This window comes from Thermobia domestica, chromosome 9 (genome assembly GCF_964235325.1).
Source record: "Thermobia domestica chromosome 9, izTheDome1.hap1.1, whole genome shotgun sequence".
In the NCBI taxonomy this organism is placed as follows: domain Eukaryota; kingdom Metazoa; phylum Arthropoda; class Insecta; order Zygentoma; family Lepismatidae; genus Thermobia; species Thermobia domestica.
Window position 1 is genome coordinate 16,378,195 of NC_137462.1, and position 25,424 is coordinate 16,403,618.

At 34.5% G+C, this 25,424-nt stretch overlaps 1 protein-coding gene across 1 annotated transcript in view; it reads left to right on the forward strand.

The window, feature by feature from the left end:
- Positions 1–25,424, forward strand: part of LOC145693916 (SCO-spondin-like) — a 131,963-nt gene that overhangs the window by 79,331 nt on the left and 27,208 nt on the right. Inside the window, exons 4-5 of the mRNA XM_081770077.1 lie at positions 5,126–5,284; positions 13,916–14,092. Coding sequence (XP_081626203.1) covers positions 5,126–5,284; positions 13,916–14,092 — 336 coding nt within the window. The remainder of the gene's footprint in view (positions 1–5,125; positions 5,285–13,915; positions 14,093–25,424) is intronic.

Below are 25,424 nucleotides of genomic sequence, written 5' to 3' on the forward strand. Positions count from 1 at the left end.
AAGAATGTGACGACCCGACCCGAGTGACCCGACACGAGCTAACCCGACTGACCCGACCCGACAACCCGACCCGTAACCCGACCCGTTTGAGAGCACTATCAGAGGGGTACTATTTACAGTACAATTTATTTTGTATGGTTTAGCATACTTTAAGGCTACCATACTTTTTGAAAACAGAAAAAACGGGACATCTTACAAATTAGTAGTAAATATTGCATTTTGTATTAATTTTATCTTTCGAATTTTACTACAGTATCGCACTAGTTATACAACTTAAAATAATGTATTAATATAGTCCATACTCAGTGGCGTATTTAGGGGGAGGGCTTCCGGGCTCAAGCCCCCCACCGAAATCTTACTTACTATAGTAAAGTATATGAAATATCTTGCAGAATTTTCATATTTTCAGGCAAAGCACCCCCGGAAGTTAGCAAAGCCCCTCCCGAAACAAAATCGTAAATACGCCACTGTCCATACTTAATCAACAGTGCTAAAAATTATTATAGAAGCTAGAAGCTGTTATACAATATAAACGCAATCAGCGAACATACAATATTTAGGCAAAAATTATATTTTCAATATTATTACGCATACCACCTTTACATGCTCTACATGTCTATAAAGAAAAATATCCAGATTTATGAAGTTGATTCAAAATTTCAATAGGCTGATTTATTTTTGTTAACCTAAAATGCGAACTAAAAGAAAGCAATTTGCATAATTGTTTTTCTGAAGCAGAAAAAAAATGTGTTTTCGGGGCTGGTCTGCAACGTCACAAGAATTTGTTGCCACCTCGGGGTATACATTCTTACTTTTAGTGATAAGAGTGCTACTTAGGAGGATTTAAACATTGCATGTTATATCCGGGGAAGCAGCGATTGCAATAATAATAAAGATTAGAATGAAATTGTTCCTATAGTATTGTCGGAATTGAAAGCAAAAGGAATAAGTCGATTTTATTATCTTTTCAGAAATTTTGATATGTAATTAATAATAATAATAAAGAAAAAACAGGACAAGAAGGAAAATTTCTGCACACCGGGACAAATTTTAAGAAACCGGGGCGTATGGTAGCCTTACATACTTATTTGCATGCGGAGTGTCAGTACGGAGCCACTACGTAGCAGAGTTGAAACAAAACCTCGTAAATAGGTTGCCAACTCAGGAAAACAAAATTACCGGCACACCCTCAAAATTCTCTGTACAAATGAGAAACTGAAGACTGTATTGATCGTTATTGTATTTACCAGCAATTGCCACTTGTTTAAAATTATCGAAACAGATGAATAATACTGGATATTAATCTTTATGTAACAATAGTTGATTCATAAAATGAAATTTATTCTATAAACTTCACTTCAAACAAAGGAAATTGCTTTAAAAAGTCATTTTCTACTCTCAATAAATGATTAAAATTCTTTTACAATAAAATATAAGTGTTATCAAATTTGTTATGTTAAATAAATAAAAAAAACTGCCATACGTTAAAAAATATCGATAATGTATAATACAACGGAAATTTGTGTTTGTAAAGGCACTGTTGAAAAATTTCGATGTTCAATGTTATATTATGGATTGCAGATTCCAAAATACCGGTCAGAAGGGGTCTAATAAGAAGTTTGTACCGGTCACCGGCCTTAATCAAAATTACAGCAAATACCGGCCAGTTAGCAACTCTACTCGTAAATCAGAATGCTGAATGCACCAAAATACTTCACCATGCATTCTATAGTTTCTGCAAAATGAGTTTAATGAAGATGATCAAATAAAACAAAATACTGTGTTATAATTTTCCCTTTAACAGTCTACTTTGTGAATTTGTTATATCTTCCACTTATCAATTTCCTGTACGAGATGAGAATAACGGTTTCTGCGCAAGATAGAAAGAAAAAAATACATTTTTCTCATAAGGATTCAGTTCACGTAAGAAATAATGAATAAGTTTAATAATAAGAACCGAGGAGTGAAAAACTAACTCAGCAATAATGATTGTAAGTATAAATATAAATATAAAAAACAAAAAAAAAAACATTTAATTCCATCATCGTTAGGATAAGATCAATATAGTGAATCACACGATAGTGTGAACAAACCAAACCACACAATAGTGTGAACAAAGTCCTGTTAGAAAAATACTCCATAAATGTGACACATTTTTTTAATGGTTCTACCATTTATACAAACCCTCACATTGTTTTCGTTCTGGCGGCGCCTCTAATAGAGTACAAACGAAAATTTCGCCTGCACATTTCTGTGCAAATGATGTACAAGCGATTGATATAATTTGTGATTGAATTGGATATGGTGGGGGCTACCATTTAGACAGCCCCACTTTGTTTTCGTTCTGGCGGCGCCGTTAATTGTGTACAAACGAAAATTACGCATGCATATTTCTGTACAAACGATGTACAAACGATTACGAAAATTTGTGATTCAATTGGACATATAGATGGGAAGCTACCACTTAGAGAGCCCCCAGTTTGTTTTCGTTCTGGCGGCGCCCCTAATTGTGTACAAACGAAACTTTTGCCTGAACATTTCTGTAAAAACGACGTACAAACGATTGCGACAATTTGTGATTGAATTGGACATGGTCGGGGGCTACCACTTAGACAGCCCCACTTAGTTTTCGTTCTGGCGGCGCCCCTAATTGTGTACAAACAAACATTTCGCCTGCTCGTTTCTGTACAAACGAAGTACAAACGATTCCGACAATTTGTGATTCAATTGGACATGGTGGGGAGGTATTACTTAGAAAGCACCCTACTTTGTTTTCGTTCTGGCGGCATCCCTAATTGTGTACAAACAAACATTTCGCCTGCACATTTATGTACAAACGACGTACAAACGAATGCGAGTATTTCTGATTGAATTGGACATGGTCGGGGGCTACCACTTAGACAGCCACCACTTTGTTTTCGTTCTGGCGGCGCCCCAAATTGTGAACAAACAAACATTTCGCCTGCCCGTTTCTGTACAAACGAAGTACAAACGATTGCGATAATTTGTGATTGAATTGGACATGGTGGGGGGGCTAAAACTTAGACAGCCCCCTTTTTTCTGATCTGGCGGCGCCCCTAATTGTGTACAAACGAAACTTTTGCCTGCACATTTCTGTACACACGAAGTAGAAACGATTGCGACAATTTGTGATTCAATTGGACATGATGGGGAGGGGGGCTACCACTTAGACAGCCCCCACTTTGTTTTCGTTCTGGCGGCGCCCCTAAGTTTGTTCAAACAAACATTTAGCCTGCACATTTCTGTACAAACGATGCACAAACGAATGCGACAACTTGTGATTGAATTGGACATGGTGGGGGCTACCACTTAGACAGCCTCCATTTTTCTGTTCTGGCGGCGCCCTTAATTATGTACAAACGAAAATTTCGGGTGCACATTTCTGTACAAACGACGTACAAACGATTGTGACAATTTGTGATTGAATAGGACATGGTCGGGGGCTAAAACTTAGACAGCCCCCAATTTTTTTCGTTCTAGCGGCGCCCCTAATTGTGTACGAACATACATTTTGCCTGCACATTTCTGTACAAACGAAGTACAAACGATTGTGACAATTTGTGATTCAATTGGACATGATGGGGGGGGGCTACCACTTAGACAGACCCCATTTTGTTTTCGTTCTAGCGGCGCCCCTAAGTTTGTTCAAACAAACATTTCGCCTGCACATTTCTGTACAAACGATGCACAAACGAATGCGACAACTTGTGATTGAATTGGACATGGTGGGGGGCTACCACTTAGACAGCCCCCATTTTTTTCTGTTCTGGCGGCGCCCTTAATTATGTACAAACGAAAATTTCGCGTGCACATTTCTGTACAAACGAAGTACAAACGATTGCGACAATTTGTGATTGAATAGGACATGGTCGGGGGCTACCACTTAGACAGCCCCCAATTTTTTTCGTTCTGGCGGCGCCCCTAATTGCGTGCGAACATACATTTCGCCTGCACATTTCTGTACAAATGATGTACAAACAATTGCGTCAATTTGTGATTCAATTGGACATGGTGGGGGGGGGCCTACCACTTAGACAGCCCCCATTTTTTTCTGTTCTGGCGGCGCCCCTAATTGTGTACAAACAAGAATTTCGCCTGCACGTTTCTGTACAAACGAAGTACAAACGATTGCTATAATTTGTGATTGAATAGGACATGTTGGTGGGGGGCTACCAGCTAGACAGCCCCCAATTTGTTTTCGTTCTGGCGTCGCCCCTAATAGTGTACAAACGAAAATTTGGCCTGTACATTTCTGTACAAACAATGTACAAACGATTGCGGCAATTTGTGATTTAATTGGACATGGTAGGGGCTACCATTTAAAGGAACTCCCTCGAGAGGAATCACTCTACTTATTTATTGCAAAAAGCAGAATTTAAAAATACGCATTCGTCCAAAGTTATCGTGTGAAGTAACAGCCGTTTGTATGTACGTACTAATATTAATAAGTTCCACTACGCGATCCCAATTAATAGTTCATATACCCGCGCCACACACACACACACACTAGCATTTGTACACACGAAAGTATACCTGGTAGTATCCACACGCTTACGCCGGAAACTAGAAACAAACACACACACACACACACACACACACACACACAGGGACAGAGAGAGAGAAAGAGAATATCTTGTTGTACCTTTATACTGAATACACCATTACTCACAAAATCAGTTAAAAAAGAAAAAAGAAATAAGTTGTAAATGAAACTTTCAAAGATTGGTACCACTGCTGCGTGTCACACATGAGATTGTTCCATAATGATTGATTCGTAATATGATGTATATGGGTTTCTTAATGGTAGTATAACAAAATGCCTTCAAATTGACCACTAAATAAAAAGTGAAATTTATTTCTCAAATTTTGTAAAATCGAAGTCGGTGGGCATTATGGGAACAGTCTACAATAACAATATATGCAAATAAATATTTATATACTTCACGTTTTCCAGTGGGTGCAAGAAAGCTTCGAATAGTATTTGTTGCCAGAAGCATTAGCTGATGTAAATATATATATATATATATATATATATATATATATATATATATATATATATATATATATATATATATATATGTTTGTATGTATGTATGTATTACAGCATGCACAGAAGATGAAATTCCAGCTTCCTTGGGTCATCGTTGCGATAGCTTTTGCAATCATCCGCAAGATCTATGCCTATCTCCTAGGAATGGTTGTTATTGTAAGGATGGCTATGCGCGTTTTGGTGATGAATGTATTCCCAGGGAATCATGTAGAGGTAAGAATTACAAATAGTTTTAATTATTAAAAAATCGTGCTTATTAATTGCTATTTTCATATTTATGTATAAGTAATTTGTTAACTAATTTAAATGGAAACGTATCAAACATCAACATTTATGCGAAACATTTTTAAGTAATACATGTGTCCTATCTCTGACAAAATCGTTGTAAATAGTTAGTTTTTAAGGACTTCTCACCTAGATAAATTTAAGATTATCTGCGTTATACAAGATTGGTAAGAAATGTATTTATTCCACTTTGCTTTTAAATATGTAGGCTTGTGCTAGTGTGTATTCGAAGTCTGTGGATGCTCTGCGAGTAGTGTGTGCATCACTGACATGGGATAGTCCAACTTCATTCTACACCGTATCTCATATTTATGTATTTATCTATCATTCACCTACAATAAACCTATTGCTCATTTTACAGGAGGCATGGCAACAATTGTAATAGATATGAAAACTTGTTACAAAAATGAAAAGGATGAAAGAAAGAACTGTAATAAATGAAACAATAAAGAGAAATGCAGGAAAACGCGCATGTTCGTACACTCTCTCTCTCAGACACACACTCACACGAAGTTATATATACTTCAATACGTATATATATATATATATATATATATATATATATATATATATATATATATATATATATATATATATCGGGTATTGCAAAATAAGTGTTACAACTCTTGGGAGATGGCTCTTAACCATGAGACAAGAAAAGAAAAGAATCTCTTGAACTTTCGGCTATCGGACATATTTTCTGATCTACATGGTCTCAGAAGCGTGGGAAAATGACTTTCGGACGCTAGTAGTTCCGGAACTATCCAACGTAAAGAGGGCGGGCAAAATATTCACTGAAGGAGTCATACCTGCTGTATTGTATTTTACATGTTTCACAATCCTAGCATGCATACGCAAGGGATTTCCCAAAGGACCGTAGGGAGTCCCGGATAATCTGCCCAATGAAAATTGGTCTAAATGGATATGAATTGATAGAGTTTTTACCAGGTAAGAATAATTATTTTGTATTAAGTTGATATCTGGAACAACTACCAAATGGCGGACACCTTCATGCCCGTCGTGTGTGGTTGTATAACACTAGTTAACAAAGGTTTTGTTACATAAAAGGAAATACCTGTTCTTAAAGGAACTTTTTGCGCTGAATTCGAATATGCACTCGGTTTTTCTCCATCACGTACGACTTTTTCGTAACAGAGGAATTTTCGGGAAAATCCCTAAAAAATTTACCTTTTCGTTTATTTTACACCCCAAGATCTTGTCCCCTTGCATATACTAACATAGAAATTATACCTAAGTATACTTTGATTCATATTTAACAAACCCTCCAAGTTTCGTAATAATCGGGTTATTTTTTCTAGAGAAATAAATATGTTTGTATGTATACTGTGTGTACTGTTTATTGCACCTTATAGTAATGCTTTCAGATCTCTTAAGTTGAGGTAAAACGTTTTGCTTTATTACCACAAACACATATATAAAATATAATACAATATAATTTACAAGTGTGACAATTTACAATAAACAATAATACAAATGTACCAAAAGGTCATGAAAAGACAATCAAAACTATCACAATATATGAAACTTCCATTGGGTTACAAAAACGTACACTACTTCCTTCTTTTGTAAGAAATGTTGCATTCTCTAACAGGACCCCAACAATAGTCCCCCATCATTAAAGCATCCCATCGTCCCTGGTACCTTTTCTCCATTGCCATTATATCTTGGTGGAATCTTTCCCCCTGTTCGTCGCTGAGAGCACCTAGGTTAGCAGGAAAGAAGCTGAAGTGGGAGTGCAAAAAGTGGATTTTTAAAGACATCCTACAACCCAACTCTTTGTATTTCTGTATCATGTCCTGTACGATTTCTGTGTAACTCTCAGCTTTGTTATTGCCCAGAAAGTTGCGCACAACACACTTAAATGCTGTCCAGGCAGCTAGCTCAGCACTGTTTAACTTGCTGTCAAAGCTATCATCAAGCATTAATTTCCTAATTTGGGGACAAATAAACACACCCGCTGAAATCTTAGCATCACTCAGGTTAGGGAACTTATCTTGCATATACTTGAAACCTTCACCAGATGTGTCCATGGCTTTGACAAAGTTTTTCATAAGTCCTAACTTGATATGAAGTGGAGGTAGTAATATCTTATTAGGATCTACCAAAGGAGCGTATTTGAAGTTGCATTCTCCAGGTACGTAATTCACTCTAGGTTCCCATTCCTTCACTTCATAATGTTTGTCATCAGCTCGGCTATCCCATAAACATAAAAAACATTGGTACTTCGTGTAACCGCACTGCAGTCCTAATAAAATACCAACTACCTTGAGATCACAACATATTTGCCAACAATGGTCCTCGTAATTTAGCAAAGTTGACATGGTGTCATAGGATTCCTTAATCTTCACTGAGTGCGCAAGTGGTATAGAAGGATTTTTATTTCCATTATGTAAAAGGACAGCTTTAAGGCTGACCTTTGACGCGTCGATAAATAACCTCCATTCTTCTGGAACGTAAGGAATTCCTAGCTCCGCCATCAACCCATTTATATCCGTACATATGCACACATTATTTTGCATTGAGAAATAGCTTGAAAATTGAACATGCCTTTTCCTGTACACTGATATGTTCGTTTCTGCATCCAATAAGTTCCACTGCTGGAGCCTTGATCTCAGAAGTTCCGCCTCTTGTTTTGTCAGGTGCAAATCACTGACTAGGTCATTAAGTTCACATTGCCGGATGAAATGTGGCTCGCGAACATAGTCAGGGATGAACGTTGGATCCTTGGATGTACATGTTGATGTCGATGGTTCATCAAGGTCATGATCATCATCAGAGTATTTTGGCCATATCTCTTCTCAGTTGGTAGGGGTCTGGGGAAGTGGAAGTTCGTTTGCATTCTGTTACATTTGATAACAAATATTGATAACCATTTCATGAACAAAACGAAAAAACTTGGAGAATTGTATATATATGTATTAAGATATACATATACTGTATGTTTAAAAAAATATACGTTGGAAGTACATTCTATTTTTATACACGTTTCTAATTTACAGAGAGCAATACAAGTGTGTTGTTGACTATTGTAAATATTCATTTTTAAGTCTGTGTTTGTAGTAATAAAGCAAATCGTTTTCACCCCAACTCAGGAGATCTGAAAGCATTACTATCAGGTGCAATAAACAGTGCACACAGTATACATACAAATATATTTATTTCTCTAGAAAGAACAAAGCGATTTTTACGAGACTTTTAGGGTTTATTAAATATAAATCAAGGTATACTTAGGTATAATTTCTATGTTACTATATGTAAGGGGACAGGAGCTAGGGGAATAAAATATCTGAAAAAGGGAAATTTTTGAGGGAATTTCCCGAAAATCCCTCTGTTACGGGAAAACTGTACGTGATGGAGAGAAACCGAGTGCATATTCAAATTCAGCGCAAAAAGTTCCTTTAAGATCAGGTGATTTTTCTCATGTAACAAACAAAAAGTTTAAATTTGTTAACTAGTGTAATCGCCAGGCACGAATGCTGGCCAACAGTGACGTTCGGAGTATTAAGTGTAGCGAATTTGTACTCAAATGCTCTAGAAAGACATCTGGAGTGTCGGTAGAGAACAACAGATGAAGCATGGTCATTCGTATGTGTGGAAACACTTAACGAAAAATGCCCAGATATGCACTCATACTAAGTAAGCGTGAGTTTAAAGCGTCGGAAATGTAAGAAATAACATCAAGAGCATGAAAGTCATTGCCAATTCACCGATAATACTCCCTAAATCCGATAGTATATGATGTACACGGTTGAATACCAATAAGGATGCAACAACTGAGGCCAAGTTGAAATTGTGCAAGGGGATTCACAAAGAAACTGGGTAAATTAAATGAATGCCACTAGTGGGATCGCATGGTCGATATTGAAATGTGTCCATTTTGTGTGTCCACATGTAGGAAGCAGTTATGTAGCAAGCACATCTACATTGTATCCCCTCTGATAACTCAGGGTGAACTAAATGACCTCGTAGGGGATTTAGAAATCTCCAAGATACAGGCAGAAGTTATTGCTTCTCATGTTAGGTAAATTATGATAGCACGCACTCATGTAATAAGTATGAGCACAGGAAATATTTCTAGCGCATAAAATCTAATTCATGGTTTTCTTCTTTACTTGCGAGTATAACGTCCGTATATAGCCTGGATTGTGTTTTAAACGCAATGCAAAAGGTAAGGATGGACACCAAAGTGTACGGAAAAGAAACCGTTTTTCAAAATCTTAAGATGGATAGTGCAGGAATGTGGCCATTTGTTTCCAAAACTCGGCTAGTTTTCAGATTTCATGGACGTCGTTTATGTGCGCGCATGAATCTTAAATTTTTATTACTGATTTGTCTTTGTAACATGCACAACAATTTCATAAAATGTCATTACTCGAATTTTTTATTTTCTTTTTCTATATTGCAGTCGTTTATTGTTTTCTTTGTTATAAATATGGTAACTTTGCGCGACAGGGGTGGTTTTGTATGTCGTTTAGTTACGCTTTTTTTTAAATATAGTCAACTTTGGCTAAAATATCATTTTCCTTTTTACGCTTTTCAATTGTTTTGGCTATGAATTGTGTTCAAATGTTTTCCGATCAAAACGAATAAATAAAGATTTGGTTTTCTAATTGCTAACAGTTCTTCAATTATTGTCCAGCGCTAAGCTAGTTATGCTTACGACATTACAGAGGGCCCACTAGGAGAAGGTAGCAGACAAAATTGAAGGATTCGCACCAAAAAGTTTGGCTTGTGTTCCAAAATCCTACTCATTGTCTACAATTGATCGGTCTATACGTAGCTCGTTGGTTTCCCTACCTAAAGTCTGTAGTGTGCATGCAGAAGCAAAGTGGTATAGAGCAGTGCACTTAAAGCACCTTTCCCAAAGGCCGAGCATTGTTCCTTAGCGTGGAAACGCAATATCTGTATTTGTCCATCCTTCTATCACTTTTGCTTGGTGAATCTAATTATACCTAATAAGGTGCAGCATACCTTGTACTTCTTTTTGAGTCGCTATGCTTTGTAGTATAAGCTGTTCTTCACTCCTGCTTTTTCCTGGTGCCACGCTATGTTACAAGAGATACGGTTTCTTTCGTACCTCCCACGCAATACGAATTATCTGTTGAAAATTAAGAGAAATTGTTACTAATATTTGTCTCTTATCCAGATTGTTGTTCATCCCCAAAACAAACTGGAATCTCTAGGAGTGGTTTAAGGAAGGTCTAGAATTAAAATATATTGCCTGTTTTTTTAGGACCATTACAAACTGTGAAACTGTTTATGGTCTAGTTGAGAGATCTTATGAAATTTGAAACGTTCTCCTGGCTCATTTGTTTTAACTCCTTAGTGTTGAAGAATGTCTTTTTTATTTTTAAATCCTTATATTTCGACTTTGCAGGTTTTACAGAAGCACACATTACTCGTAAGCCTGTGAACTCATTGTATCTAACAATATTTGATTTTTTTGTGTCTTCGCGCAAAACTGTCGAAAGTGCTACTTGCTCCAGCCTTTAAATTTAAACTTGTATTCAATTTGCCTCAATGTCAAGTTGAAAAATTACTGAAGGAAGCCACTTTCCCCTCACATAAAAGCGTATTGTTCTTTATTTCCGACAGCGCCAATCTTATGGTCTTTTGTAAAAATCTACCAATATCTCTATTACTTAATTTTAGAATTAAATTGGTTAACCATGTAACGCAAAACAATCATGCCTGCTTATTTTCAAACTACCAAATGAACATTAATATAGTACCGTTTTAAGTGATAAGTATTTTATTGCTGATCCAACTATAACACGTTCGTTTTTCAATACAGCAATATCCTTAAAACTCATTTCTATAATTCCTGCAAATTATTATTCACGCTTAAATTTATTTCAAATTATTCACGTAATTCAAAATCATATCTGCAACAACTTACTAAATAATCAACATCCTAACGTAACAACACTCTTCTATTTTTTATTAAGCTAGCTGATTATTATTATATTAAAATACTTTCCCATATATTCTACCCGCGTACAGTCAAAACCAAATTGTACCAACTGACCACATTATTGCTGATCCCAACAACTAGCATAATTTCAGATAATGGCACATACAGTACAAGTTTTAATATAATGTTTTCCGATTTTGAAACTTACGGAGGCATTTACGTCTTAAGGTTTTCAAGAACTCTAACATTAAGTTTGAGTATATATTGATCATTCAATTACTATCACTTGATCAGTTGTTTCTGGGTCATTCGTCTTTTGGTAGCATTATCAATGCATCTCAATCTCTCTCTCTCTTTAATATCTCTTGGTATTCTATAATGCGTCATCATCAAGAATATTAGATCTTCTGCGTCTACAACCCGGAATAAATAACAGATTTATTTTGAAATGTTCAGAAACCAATAAACAATATGTAGTAACTGATTTGTTTAGCCTCGTTTCACAATTTTCGCTATATCGATTACTAAAATTTCGCTTCTTTTACCTATTTGACCATTTACGTATCAATTACAGCAATGAAGGTCGAATAAAGAATTGGAGGTCAGAAATAATCTGAGTAATATTTTTAGTTTTAAATTACGAATGTCCCATATTTTACTATGGGCATCTGTATATTCCATTCCGATATAAACTGCATCACGTAGTTTAATATTCAGATTTCGTAGTTTTATGGAATGTAATATATCTTTCCATTGCCAAGTGTGATAATTTATTTCTCAGTCTCTACCGCTTAGTATAATTTATATAAAAAATATAATTAATCGTCACCAGTAAACAAGTACAATAAAAAATTAGTTTCAGTTTCTTTGTATTAACTGTAAAGCTTTCTGTGACTCAAGGTGACGTAGTGCGAGAGCGTTCACTTCTAGTGCATGGTGTCCTTGGTTTGATCCCAGCGAGCACCAACTAGTTTTGTACTAGACTAACACCGTTTGCGCTTGCTACCTTGGATGTCTTCCGTTTCCTCCCACTTTCTTTATTTCACCATTTCACTTACTTCCTTTCATCAGCGACTGCTTAAAATAGCTACCATAATCGTGAGACTAAAACAATTCATTTCATTTCATTTGTAAAATTCTTGCTAATTCAAGGAACAACCAAGTCATTTAATATGGAAAAATCTTACGTTATTCTTAAAATGCAATTATGATTATGATTATGATTACGTAGAAATATAATATGATGCTTCTTGTTAAATCACTGGAGTAAATAATAAAGACACTGCTTAGTAGAGGAAATTGAACTAAATAACTGAAAAATAATACAATTTAAACAAAATATTTGTTAATTATCAAATGAACAAAATAGAGGAAACGAAAATTATGAGCGTCAATGCAACTGAAAAACCTATATAAAGAGGTCATAAGTATTATCCAAGATAACTTCATGCCCCGTGAATTTCAAAAAGAACAACAATACACCGAAAAAACTTATAGTTAATGTAGAATTAACGAAAAATCAATGTAAAAAGTAAGGTTTTCAATGTTAAACATACTGCAAAAAGGAAAAACATATTCCTAATATCCACGTAATATAACATCATATGTAGCAATGTTTTACTTTAAATATGTTTCACGAACTGCCCATAGAATAGGAATTGGTAATAATTTTCAAATTATTAGTACTAATTATGAAGTATTGTTCAAATGTTAAGGAAAATATTACATTTAAATTAATTAAGTTAACTATTAAAATAAAAAAAAAACATTTTATTTTCTCTAATCAATGTCTTACGTTCAGAGCAACGAATCTTTTTGATTGAAAAGGATATGAGATAAATTGATTCAGGACCCAATGAAACGCTTTGTTTTGCACAGAAATAAACACATTATAATGTTTACTTGTTTACTAGTATATACAACGACAATCAGACATATGTTAAATATCTACAAAGAATGTAATTTTATGTATACTATTTACAGTCACTTAGGAGAAATGTGGGAAGAAGATTTACAATCTGGGTAATGTTTTGTATCAAGTACTTAAATAATTTCCTCTAAATATGTAAACCGAATATTCACCATAAAAGTAAGAATATAATATTGTTACATATATGCAATGTAATGACTTTTTAAGCAAATAATGTTTTTGGTTTCTACAATGATTATTATTCAATACTGATTAGTATATAAAATTGCATCAATCAGCGAATACAAAACGTATTGTACAGATTCTTTTTACTGAAAATATATCCCAAATGATCATGCAGTTCTGAGTTGTTTTGAAAGATTTTTTATATGAATCGATAACAAGGTAATCGTGATTTAAATTAGATTTTAATTAAAGATATGAAATAATATTAAAATATTTCTAGATTACATCTTAAAGTACATTTACTAATAATAATTTTTCCATGTGCTTTCCCTACTTGTGTTTAACTAAGAATATCCAATTACATTTGTGAAATTATGTATGTATATTAAGGCTCCAATCATTTGGTTAAGTTGAAACCAAATGTAAATACAATACTAATATATTTACCTCATAATTAGTAGAGAAACTCTACCTCATTCTTCACTTGAATTATGTAATAAATTAGTCAAGTATTTTCTTACTTTACAAGCATGTGGACCAAACGAAATTGGTCCATATTTTGGGGGATTATGCCCAGAGACATGTGCTGACGTTAGGGATCCAAAACCAGGAAAAGGATGTGCAGCAGCGGCTCAATTGCGATGTTACTGTAGAAGTGGATTCGTAGAACATAATGGAAAATGCATTTCGAAAGAAGAATGCTTAGGTAAGATAAAAGTTTGTCATTTAGTTCCCTTATTTAGGTTGACCGATGTTTAGGTAGTTGTGTAGTATTGAAAACGAAATGAATACTTCCAGTTTATGGTCTCATGGTTTTTTTCTGGTGGATAAGGAAAACGGGTACTCAAGGAATGATAATGGAATAATTGGTGAAATGAAAATTTGGGAATGAACAGGATTATCTAGACTTAAAGTATTGTATACCACAAACTCAGCTGGTTAGAAATTGCACCAGAGATCCCACCAGCTGGAAGCGTCTTACAACTCACCCATTGGATAGTATTCTTGCTCAGCCCCTATATACAGCTGATTCACTGTGTACTTATGTAACATTCTTCTATAATATGCAGATAGTAAAGAAATATCAAATTTCATATTTTATCTATTTCTTGTAGGACAAAAAGGTAAAGAGGGTAATGTTTGTCGTGATATTGAATTGAAATAAAACATTATACTCTTTTACTTCATAATATTTTGACGCTTTGAATAAAATACTATCATCTTATGCTCATCGTTTGTTGAAACTGATACGTGGTTACGTTTAATCCATTACCAAACACAACCTTCAAGTGCAAATGAACATTTACTCTTATATAAACTATTGGAGATTAATTTAACATCAGATGAATCGTGCCGTTGCCGATATCATTGCTTAGAGAGTATACAATAATAAAAGTATTTTTTAAAGTTCTTTCATATTAAGATCTTATGTGTTTGCGTCAGAGCATTTGTTGTGAAGATAACATCAACGTTTTAATAATAGTATGAATCAAGACATTGCAAGGTGCCGAAACAGTAGTATGACTACAACCCAGAAAGGCCCAACCCATGATTTGATTAAGCGCTGAAACGATAGAAAGACAACTTGCTTAACTTAGAAAGACAACTTAGAAAGACAACTTCGGTCTACTTGCTTAATATTATGACTATGATACTGTATGCATATTCGAAACTACTGAAACTTCAATTTATTTTATTTCATGAGAGACGCTTCTCTATTTTCCTACAGAATCTCTGCCAGCGTAAGATTTGATTGGACTCTTAACTAATTGAACTTTAAAAATAATGTTCATTATATTTCAGAAAGGACTATGTAATGAAATAATATATACAATTTCCGATTTTAGATCAAACGCTTACGCTTCCTAAGCTAATGAATTAGGTATTTGGTTATAAAATAATTGGTGAAGTGAAAATTTAGATGGTACGAAATAAGCCGACAAGAACCCTTTACACTATATTACACATCGTTAACAAGCACGGCCTGGGAACGAAGCAACGTTCATTGTCCAAGCCTTGAGATTCTATCATCAGTCGAACGCCTCTCTTTGCACGTGGATGTGCCTATTTAAGATATGGCTATATATTGTGAACGCTAATTTTTAATACTGACAAAGGATGCGGGTTAGGTGGTACTCGGGGATCTGTGTGTGTTGTTCATCGTTGAAAATATCATACCGAGTACACAGCACATCTGAAATATCTCACTTGAGTGGTACCTATAGGAGTCGTGGCGCGCACTCGAAGATCTGAAACAGGTGCAGCCCGAAACATTACAAGTGAAGACAAATATAATAATGTTGAAAGTTTTTAGAAGGAACAAAATTATATTCTGAGCGACATGAAAGAGAGTTGAGAAAACGATAGTGCTTCATATTGAGTACTCCACGACAAAAAGCAGTGATGGTAATTACGCAAAGTTGATCAAATACGGTTGGAAAGCTTCTAATGCGGATATAGAAAAATAAATAAGCTTATCTAGTTTGAAGGGAAATCAAGTCACAGAGTTTTAGAAATATCAGGTAAAATAAATCATTAAAGGTTGTTTCAAAGGGAGAATGAAAACAGATTAATTTATAAAAATGGATTGAATTGTGAGGTATATGGTAAAATGAAGAGAGAAGACAAGATAAACTACTTTTGAATGACGGTATTTTGCCCTATCCAACTTTTCATAAAATTTAAAACTTTTACAAAATCACGAAGTTTAATGTAATATCGCATAAAGGAACTGCCAATAGAGGGAAGCTAGATAACTTTATTTATTCGCACTTTGCTCGTCTAATGTCTCTTCATGTTATTGACTTTCCATATGATGTCATCAGTTCAAACTGCAGCAAATACACTCAATTTAAACCAGTCATACTGTGTTTTAGATGATGAGACAGTTATACGAATTCGAGGGGATACGAATATTTTGTTCGATTTTTGGACATTAATTTCGCGAAAAGAAATGAAAGGAATATTTGTCTCAATTTGATGAAATATGGGATTTTCAATCGACAGACTACGAGGAGAAAAATTAGTACTCAATGACCTATCAATCAATACTTTGACAATATTTTTAGTTAAAAATCTATGCTTCTATGCAAGTAACTTACGATTCTCAAAATATGGAACTCCAAGTAACGTAAAACATAAACAATGTAATTAACGAAAAAAAGGTAAATTCAAAATGTGATCCCCAAAAAATTGAATATGTTCTACGCCGACCGATTGGAGAATAAAGTTCTTCAAGTGTTCTAATATTCATTACAATATGATAACACAAAGTAATTGTATAAATACCAAATCCTGATATCAAAATGCAAATATTCTACTCTCTCCTCCAATTAAGTAAAGTAGATATTTATCAACAATTTGATAAGCGTGGAAGATCAAATTTATGAGTAGATTTCTCATATATTGAAGACAATATGAGACATTCGGCAGTTTCGATGTTCATTTGTTCCTTTAATCTTATTTGGTTTAACGTGGAAATTGAAGAGCCAATTCGACTTTCTGCCTTTCGATATCTAAATTTTCTTATGTTTCAGGTGAACATCATTGCGGTGGTTAATCAAATTACTACAGGGAATTCAGAGATTCTTTATGGCTTTTTCTATTGTAATTGTACCTAATAATTTCATTTTAGCCTAATGTTAATTTTAAATTAACTTTTCGCTTGATGTAAGATTAGTAGGAATTATGTTTCTGGTATTTTTAATACTTAATATATCTCTACAGTAACATAGCGTTGGAGACAATATAAAGAATTAAAATTCATAACCAATGATGTCATAAGACGCTTTTCACATCACACGTTGAAACTTGACAAGTATTTTAAAATTGGATTAATGCATATATCTAGATAATATGTGTACAATGTGTTTTTATTTTACATTTTTGTCTCAGTATTTTCAAACAAATTATTAAATGAGATTGAAAGAATTTCTCTCGTTTGCTCAGTTGGATAGTGTTTGAAATATTTGTTCCTATTACCGGGTAACAGTGATTTAGTTCTGAGAGAAATGCTAATAATAGTTATTATTATACGGTTCACTGGTGATGAGAAATTTCATACTTATCTTATAGCTTTCATTGTTTTTGTTGTCTTGTTTTTTCTCTTTCTTTTGTTAGCATGTCCCAGTATAAAATGGCAAAGTTATGCTGTATCTGGGAATTTGTTCAATAAATAAAATAATAAATAAACATTTATAAACACACGTGGTTCAAAGTAATGGAAAAAACCCCAAATGAAACAGACGAATATTGTATTTATAGTATAAAATAAAAGGTTTAAATACAATGAGATTCCAATAAATCCAGCTTTAAATAGTCGAAAATATATTTGGAGTCCTCTTCGTAGAAAATGCCCAACATAAGGATTTTAATTCCAGCCTTAGTATGGATTCATTCTTGTGTATTGGGCAATACATCAAGTGGATTTTTTTTTAAAAAAACGTAAAGTTGACAGTAAGGAGGGTGCAGAAAATGTTCTTATCTTTTAGGAGATGTTTGAGAAATTTAGGATAGGAAATTAACAATTCTATTTGAAAAGATTTCCGTGAAGCGAGGGTTTAGTAACTGCAGTAAACTGCACTTCCGTCAATAACTACTAAAGCTATTAAAATCATCATATAAGACTTTTCATTAACTTCAGAGGATTAATTATAGCATTGGGAAATCTATGCGAAGAGTTCAGAATAATTGCTCCTACCAAAATAAATTAAATATTAAACATGTCAAAGTTCTTGAAGTAATAACCCTAGCATTTGGAGTACTACAAAAATATAGGTAACTTTCAGATCAAAGTGGAATAGGATAAAATAGGACACCAATCACTGTAAAATAGGATACCAATCCGATTACAATGCAAATCAATCATTATTATAAAGGGGTTGGACAAAAAGTCTAAAACGTTTGCAAAAGTGTGAAAATCATACCTAGTATGGTGTGGGGCCTCCTTTTGCGTTCAAAAGAGCTTGGATGCGAGGTCGAATGGACGTATACAGATCGCCAATCGTGGTAGGTGGAATTGTGTACCATTGTACCCCAAAACATGCTCTAGTTCCTTAAGGGATCCTAGCGAAGGGTAATGAGACCGAACACGTCTTTCTATCTCTGACTACAATGGCTCAATGATGTTCAGATCTGGTGATTCTAGCACCCAGGGGAAGTGTGATAGCTCCTGCTCCTACTCCTCAAACCATGATTTCACCGTTTTGCAGCGCGACAGGGTACCAAATTATCTCGGTAGATGCCATCACCACCAGGGAACAATATTTGGGCTCTGGGTACAACATGGTCTCCCAAAATGGCCTCATACGCCTTAACATTTATCATTCCATGTAGGGGTATGATAGGACCTGCAGAAAAAAAACACTGTCCATTCTGCAACAGAACCACCCCATGCTCTACAGTTTGGAGCAGACAGTCTGCATCATAGCTTTGCGACGGTGTTTTCCATACGTAAACACGACCGGTTGTTGGAAGCAAGGTGAAATCCCATTTATCGGACGATATTACGTGTTTCCACTACTTATGAGTCCATGCCTTGTTGTCCTAGCACCACCGGATACCTCTCTTCGCTTTTACTGATGTGACCAGGGGTTTGGCGATAGCGGCCCTACCATATTTTTTTTTATTTTATGAGGTTCCCTTCGCGCTGTTTTCAATGAAACCGGATTCTGCAGGCCGGAATTGAGTTCAGACGAAATTTTCAATGTAGTGGTTTTCTTTTCAGCTACAACAATCCGTTCTAATCTCTCCGGTCCCTATCTGACAGGATTGTCTTTCGAATAATGTTGTGCTTTGCAGACTTCGTTTGTCCATGAATTGTGTATGGCCTCCTGACATTGGAGACAGTGCCTTTCGATACCCTCAAAATGTTCGCCACTGTTGCCACGAGCCTCCAACCAGATGGGCACCAACGATCATGCCTCTTTGGAAATTCTCAGGTCATCCATTTTACCGCACCACTTTCGCACTAGGACACTCACAGGTGAACTAGTTACTGGTGACGGAAAAGGAAGGTCCACGTGACACAATGAAAACAAAAAAACGATCGGTAACCTCAACACGTGTTGTATAGTGGAGGGCGAAACTTATGTGTCCTGTATGAAGTGTTTTTAGATTTTTTGACTTGCCCCACTATATATATGTTTAGAAACATTTATTTTCGTTAGTATAATATATGTTCATATGCATCTAGACAATATCGACTTAATGCAAACATTTCAAATATCTGATTTGGGAATAGTCATGTAGCGATCTTCGTGTTAGTGTGTTTGTGATGCTTCTGTATGTAGCAATCATAGTGCTGAGGCAAGGCAAATTGTAAACTGAGCGAAGGAAAATAGTAAACATAAATATCCTCCCAAATTCCAAAGATTGCTGCCATTATGATTTACGATCACACTCCGAGCTAAATTACTGCGGAGAGAGACAAGACGTGTTGAAGGAAATTTTCAGAAAATGTGCCGAAAAAATTGAAATTAAAAGCGACTTAGGCACAATTAGCATACCAGGCAAAATTGAACAAAGAAATAGTTATTGATGGACAATATAGGTTACACAGTCTCAAAAGTGTCAAAAACATTCCTAATGGACTGCTGATTAACAAAAATGTATGATATTGTTGGATTGTTCATAATCACGAATGTGTGTATTTGCAACTCGCACTTAAACAAGTTCATCTCCTAACTGTGTAATGAGGAGGCAGCTCGGTGATACTGTTGGTCGCAATTATCTGCTATCCAATATGTCATATTGTGCCGTTGTCTCGCTGCTCTCATAACCCATTTTATAAGTCTGGGTGTATTAAGTGGCTTCATATGTCGTCTTTGGCTTAAAATTCAATACATGATGATGAAGAATAAGCCAATTCACAAAAGAGGTCTTGTGATTAGTAGCTTGAGAAACTCACTTTAAAGTTGAACGGTTTCATGGCCAGAACTTTCATCTCTAATGTAAAAGTATCAGATATCTGGGAATTTAGAACACTCAACTTCGACACGAACTTCTTGTTCTATTCTCTTTTAAAGTGTTGCGCCCTAGAAGTTGAATCATGCCATATTCCACTCCGTAGATCTATGACATATATTACTGTATTACGTGTCACGTTGTGGCTAATCTAAGAGTAAGGGTTTAGAAATTCAGGTATTTATTATATATATATATATATATATATATGTGTGTGTGTGTGTGTGTGTGTGTGTGTGTTGTATAAGGTGCTGGAAAATAACTGGTGGATCTTGTGTGAGGTAATTCGTGCCACTAAGATGAAAGAAAAAGTCAATATTTTCCAACGTACAAGGTGCCGAAATTGTGGGCAAATGAAGTTTATACGCCATTATTGCGAACACTACACAATGTACAAAATGTGCGTGAAAAATAAACGTAAGACGTCATACTACTCTATGAGCTCCTAAGTGGCTAAACAGATATTGCGCACCCTTAGTGGTGCGGGGTACTTGGGGTTTGATTCCCAGATATACTTAAGGATAATCTTATACTGCATTTACTTTTATGACTACGTGTCCTATAATTTTATACAAAACTAAAGTTGAAATCGAAATGGAACGATATCTAGTTTCATGTTAAAGCTTGGCTGATTGCAGAAGAAGCTTTCAATACATATTTATACAACGAATAATTATAAATAAGTACCTATAAGTAACTAACATTGTTGCCAACGTAACCTAGAGGTGCAATGTCGCGTTAGCAAAAGCTCTCTAAATTGATATAGTACCTATTTTTTCCTACGCCTGCAACACACATCATTATCATTTTAATTATATATTTTAACCTGATTCTCATCGATCACAAAATATGTTTATCAGGTTCTCAGTCGACTCCTAATTTCTTCTTACAAAGTATATAATATGTTAATAGTAAACTTAGATATTTGAAAATATCCACGTTGTCGAAACTATATTTGATAGATTAAAAACCGTTAATCTGCAGTATTACAATCCATCCGAATTTGCCTGCATCTTGTTTTCTCTGTTATAAGTTGTTAGTTTATGTGCTGCAACTGCTTAATAAGACCTTTAAATATGCCCCTATTTTCTCCCATCATCCTATATCAGAATTATGTAAGGCCTGTATCTGTATATGTCCTGTATAGGCCCAAACGTACTGAATGCCATTCATCTTTTAGTCTTCTACCTGTATTCGACTTTCCTTCAGTGCACTGTAGAAAAAACTTTAATAACCATAACGTGTCTCTTGTTTCAAGTCATTCCCGAGATAAAAACTCTTGGACGGGAAATAGCCTATTGTGACTTTAGTTTCGGATATATTTAAACACATGCTAAGTAATCTAACTAGCCTTCTCGCTATTTCAATATCTGTAAGAGTGTCGAATGTTGTTTCTGAGAAAAATGAAATATAAAGCTTTCTAGAATCAACAAATAATTAACATACGTTGAAATTGCATTCCCATTCAGTTTTGAGTATTTGTCTACAGTTAATATCATGGTGGTAGTTATCGATTTCCTCTAAATCCACACTGATAATCTCCAATAATTTCAACTATGTACGCAGTGAATAGTCGAAATTGAATCCTTGAGAATATTATATAGAACGTTGGCAGAATAGAAACGTAACGGTAATTATTACAATCATTTTGGTCGTCCTTTTGTGAATTGATACAATGTTTGATTGTTTGCACTGTAGTGAAAATTTCTCATTTTTCTCGACAAAGAAAATTAATTTGTGTATCTTACTCCTACTCTTCAGCTAAAATTAATTCAGCCAGAATTTTATCAACACCAGGAGATTAGTATTGCTTCAATTTCCATTTCTGTCCAAATGAACTCTATTACATGCCTGTCGACTGAGTGCAATTTCCTCTGTCTACAAACACTAACTTTGTTTACGTGTTAAGCAAATGTCGAAGGTAATCATTTCTTATATTCAAGGTGGTATTTGTGTCAAAACGTTTTGCTCCGATATTCTTTTCTGCATTTGTGCGCAAGGTAGATAACCTTTCTTAAATTAGTTGGTACCCTTAAACCTTTCCCGTATGTTTTTGCCTTTGCTTTCACCAAACTTCATTGATGTCAGGTACGAGAAATCGTGATACTTTGTTCTAAAGTGTATGGAAGCTTCCTGGTTGATATCAACGAATGTGATTGTTTTCTAATGTCGTTTCGATCATTTAGCCAACGCAGTTTGACGTGTTTTCAATTCGCTGCTAGTTTACTTTATTTCAGGTCAAAGTATGGTTTGTTTCTTTGTATTTCGCGTACTAGATTTTTTTTATATTTGAGAATTATTTATTTATTTGAAAAGAAGAAAGAAAAAAGGTACACAGATTTAATACAAGGTATCGACATTTGTTCTCAATATACTATACCATTACAATCAAAACCTCTTTTTACTAACACAAATCCTTTAAAAAATAAAATTACAAAAGAAAAAAAAGTAGGAGAAAGACCACAATATACGGAAATTAGGATTCCAAATTTCCAATAATAATTAATATTTCTAAATTATAAAGGGAAGTGGTCCTTCAAGTTCCCTATGACTGACAGGTATCACATGTAAGTGGAAGATGAAAAATATTTTCCCAACGAGCAATAGCTCAGTTTGAAGGACTAAGTATTTCTTTTTGCTGTTTTTATGTATAATATATCTGTTATCCCTGTCTTCATTTATCATTTTATGACCACTAGATTATTCAGCAAATTTAATCCAAAATTGCTTTATGATTTGTCTTCTAAACAAAGGTATTACTTTTATATCCTTTATACTTTTAGGCATATATTATAAGTTTGTGTAATGTAATGCTTAACGCTATTTATACCATACTTTGTTGTATTAACATTATCAGTATCAATATCATTATTTTTTCTACTATTATAATTTTGTAGTTCTTTCTTTTTTATTAGAAGTAGATTAATATGTATATTATTTGAAAGTACATTATAGACATGCATACAGGATTGAATTTTAGATAATAAATCGAAAGACTCATTCATATTCATATTCATATTCATATTCATATTCATAAATAACTCTCATTGTATAGTCCATAGGTCAAACATACATAGCTCTAATGGTTTACTTTTGTAATATTATGAGTGGTTGTATTCTTATTTATTAGCATGTCCCCAAATAATACGCAAATATATACTTTTTTATTAAAGTTCGTTTTTATTGTTTTTCTAAAGATTATATAATACTTAAAATAGATGTTATTTTCTTTTCTATATTTTTAATATGTAATTCCCAATTTAGATATTGATCTATTATTATCTCTAAATATGTAGTGTATTCGACTCTTTTCACCTATAAATTCTTAATACCACTTTTGTTGGAGAGAATTATTTTTAACAACAGCTTGCGAAAAATTATATAATGAGACTTTTCTGAATTTAATGATAACGAGTTTACGCATTACCAATGTCATAATGTAGATAAGTCTACTTTAATGTATGATTACAGTTCCTCCATAGTAATAGTTGTATTGAATATAGCACTATCATCAGTAAATAAAGTTATTCTACATCTTAGATTAAGCAGATGAACACCATTTACATAAGTTAAGAATAGTAAGGGTCCCAATATGGATCCTTGTCGAACACCATACTCAATTTGAACCTTATCACGTTCTTTTCAATTTACTAAGACATACTGGGCTCATTCCATGTCAAATGAACCAATATCAGATTTTATGGTTGCCCTTACATCATGGATTTTCTTCATATTTTGTCTGTGGGTAGATACCTATGAGAAATGACCACTGGAATATTTGCAGATTTTTATCTCTTAAACGGACCTCAGGAAAAATAAATTAAAATCTGGCATTTTCCGAGACTTCTGCCGCGGAAAAATCGACACGTAATGTTAAAAATTCTGTAACTCCCTTATTTTTCGGCCAATTGAAGTGTTTCTGGTGTCAAATTAAAGCTAATAGTCTCTACTATTCAGAACTACTGTTGAATCAGAAAAAGTGGTTCATAGAAAAGAGATACAAACTGTGAAACACAATTTGTTTGATTTATATGTGATTTTTGTAAAAAAAAATCATATCTGCTAAATCACTGAAAACACAACCTCCACATTTTTACCTCAGATTCACCTAAATATGTATGTTCAATAGTGCAAAAATAAAAAGGGTGTTTTTTGTGGTTTGTCAGTAAGAAATTATAATGCAGGGACACGACTTATGGCACGTTATTAACATTTAACATTAACATGTTATTAACTATAGAAATGTTGCATTTTGTTGGAATGTTTACTACATTGGTTACATTTGGCTTGGTTGAGATGAACGCGTAACGTGCAAAAATTAATATATTGAAACATTATTTTATGAATACGGAAGGATATCATAAATATTGAAGGAAGTCAATTGCAATGACATTCTCGCTCACTCACTCCCCATCACACATACCCACGTTACTATTATTAGTGGGTCTAATGACCCGGTGCCTCACGTGAATTTCAAAAATTGCGCCGTATAGAGTGGATGGCCGCCATTTTGAAAAAGTTTGCCGCCATTTTGAAACTGTACATTGGATCACTTGATTGTTAGATACACCAAATTTTATATGTCTTTTGCTTCTATTCTCAAAATTTCAAGTCAAAATACTGAAAATTACGACCTGGAGTGTAGATGGCCGCCATTTTAAAAATCGACCGCCATTTTGAAAGTTGACATTGCTCCACTTTAATGGTACGCACAGTAAATTGTATATGTCTCATGCTTCTATTCATAAAATTTCAAGTCGAAAACCCGAAAACCGCCCTATAGCGTGGATGGCCACCATTTTGAAAATCTGGCCGCCATTTTGAACTTTTACTTCTGTTCTATTCTATAAACCAAATTTCGAGCGTCTCACGGTTCTTACCTCAAAATTTCGTGATATTTTGTAATATTTTCCTTGCTTTTTTTTTGCTAAATACACAGTGGTATTGAAATAAGACACTGTGTCTTGAATACTCCATGATTCAGGGACAAGGATTAATATTTGGAATTTCTCATCAACACTGCTGGCAGAAAACTTTGCGCAAAGTCTCTCCATCAGACTTTCACAATCCTTGCA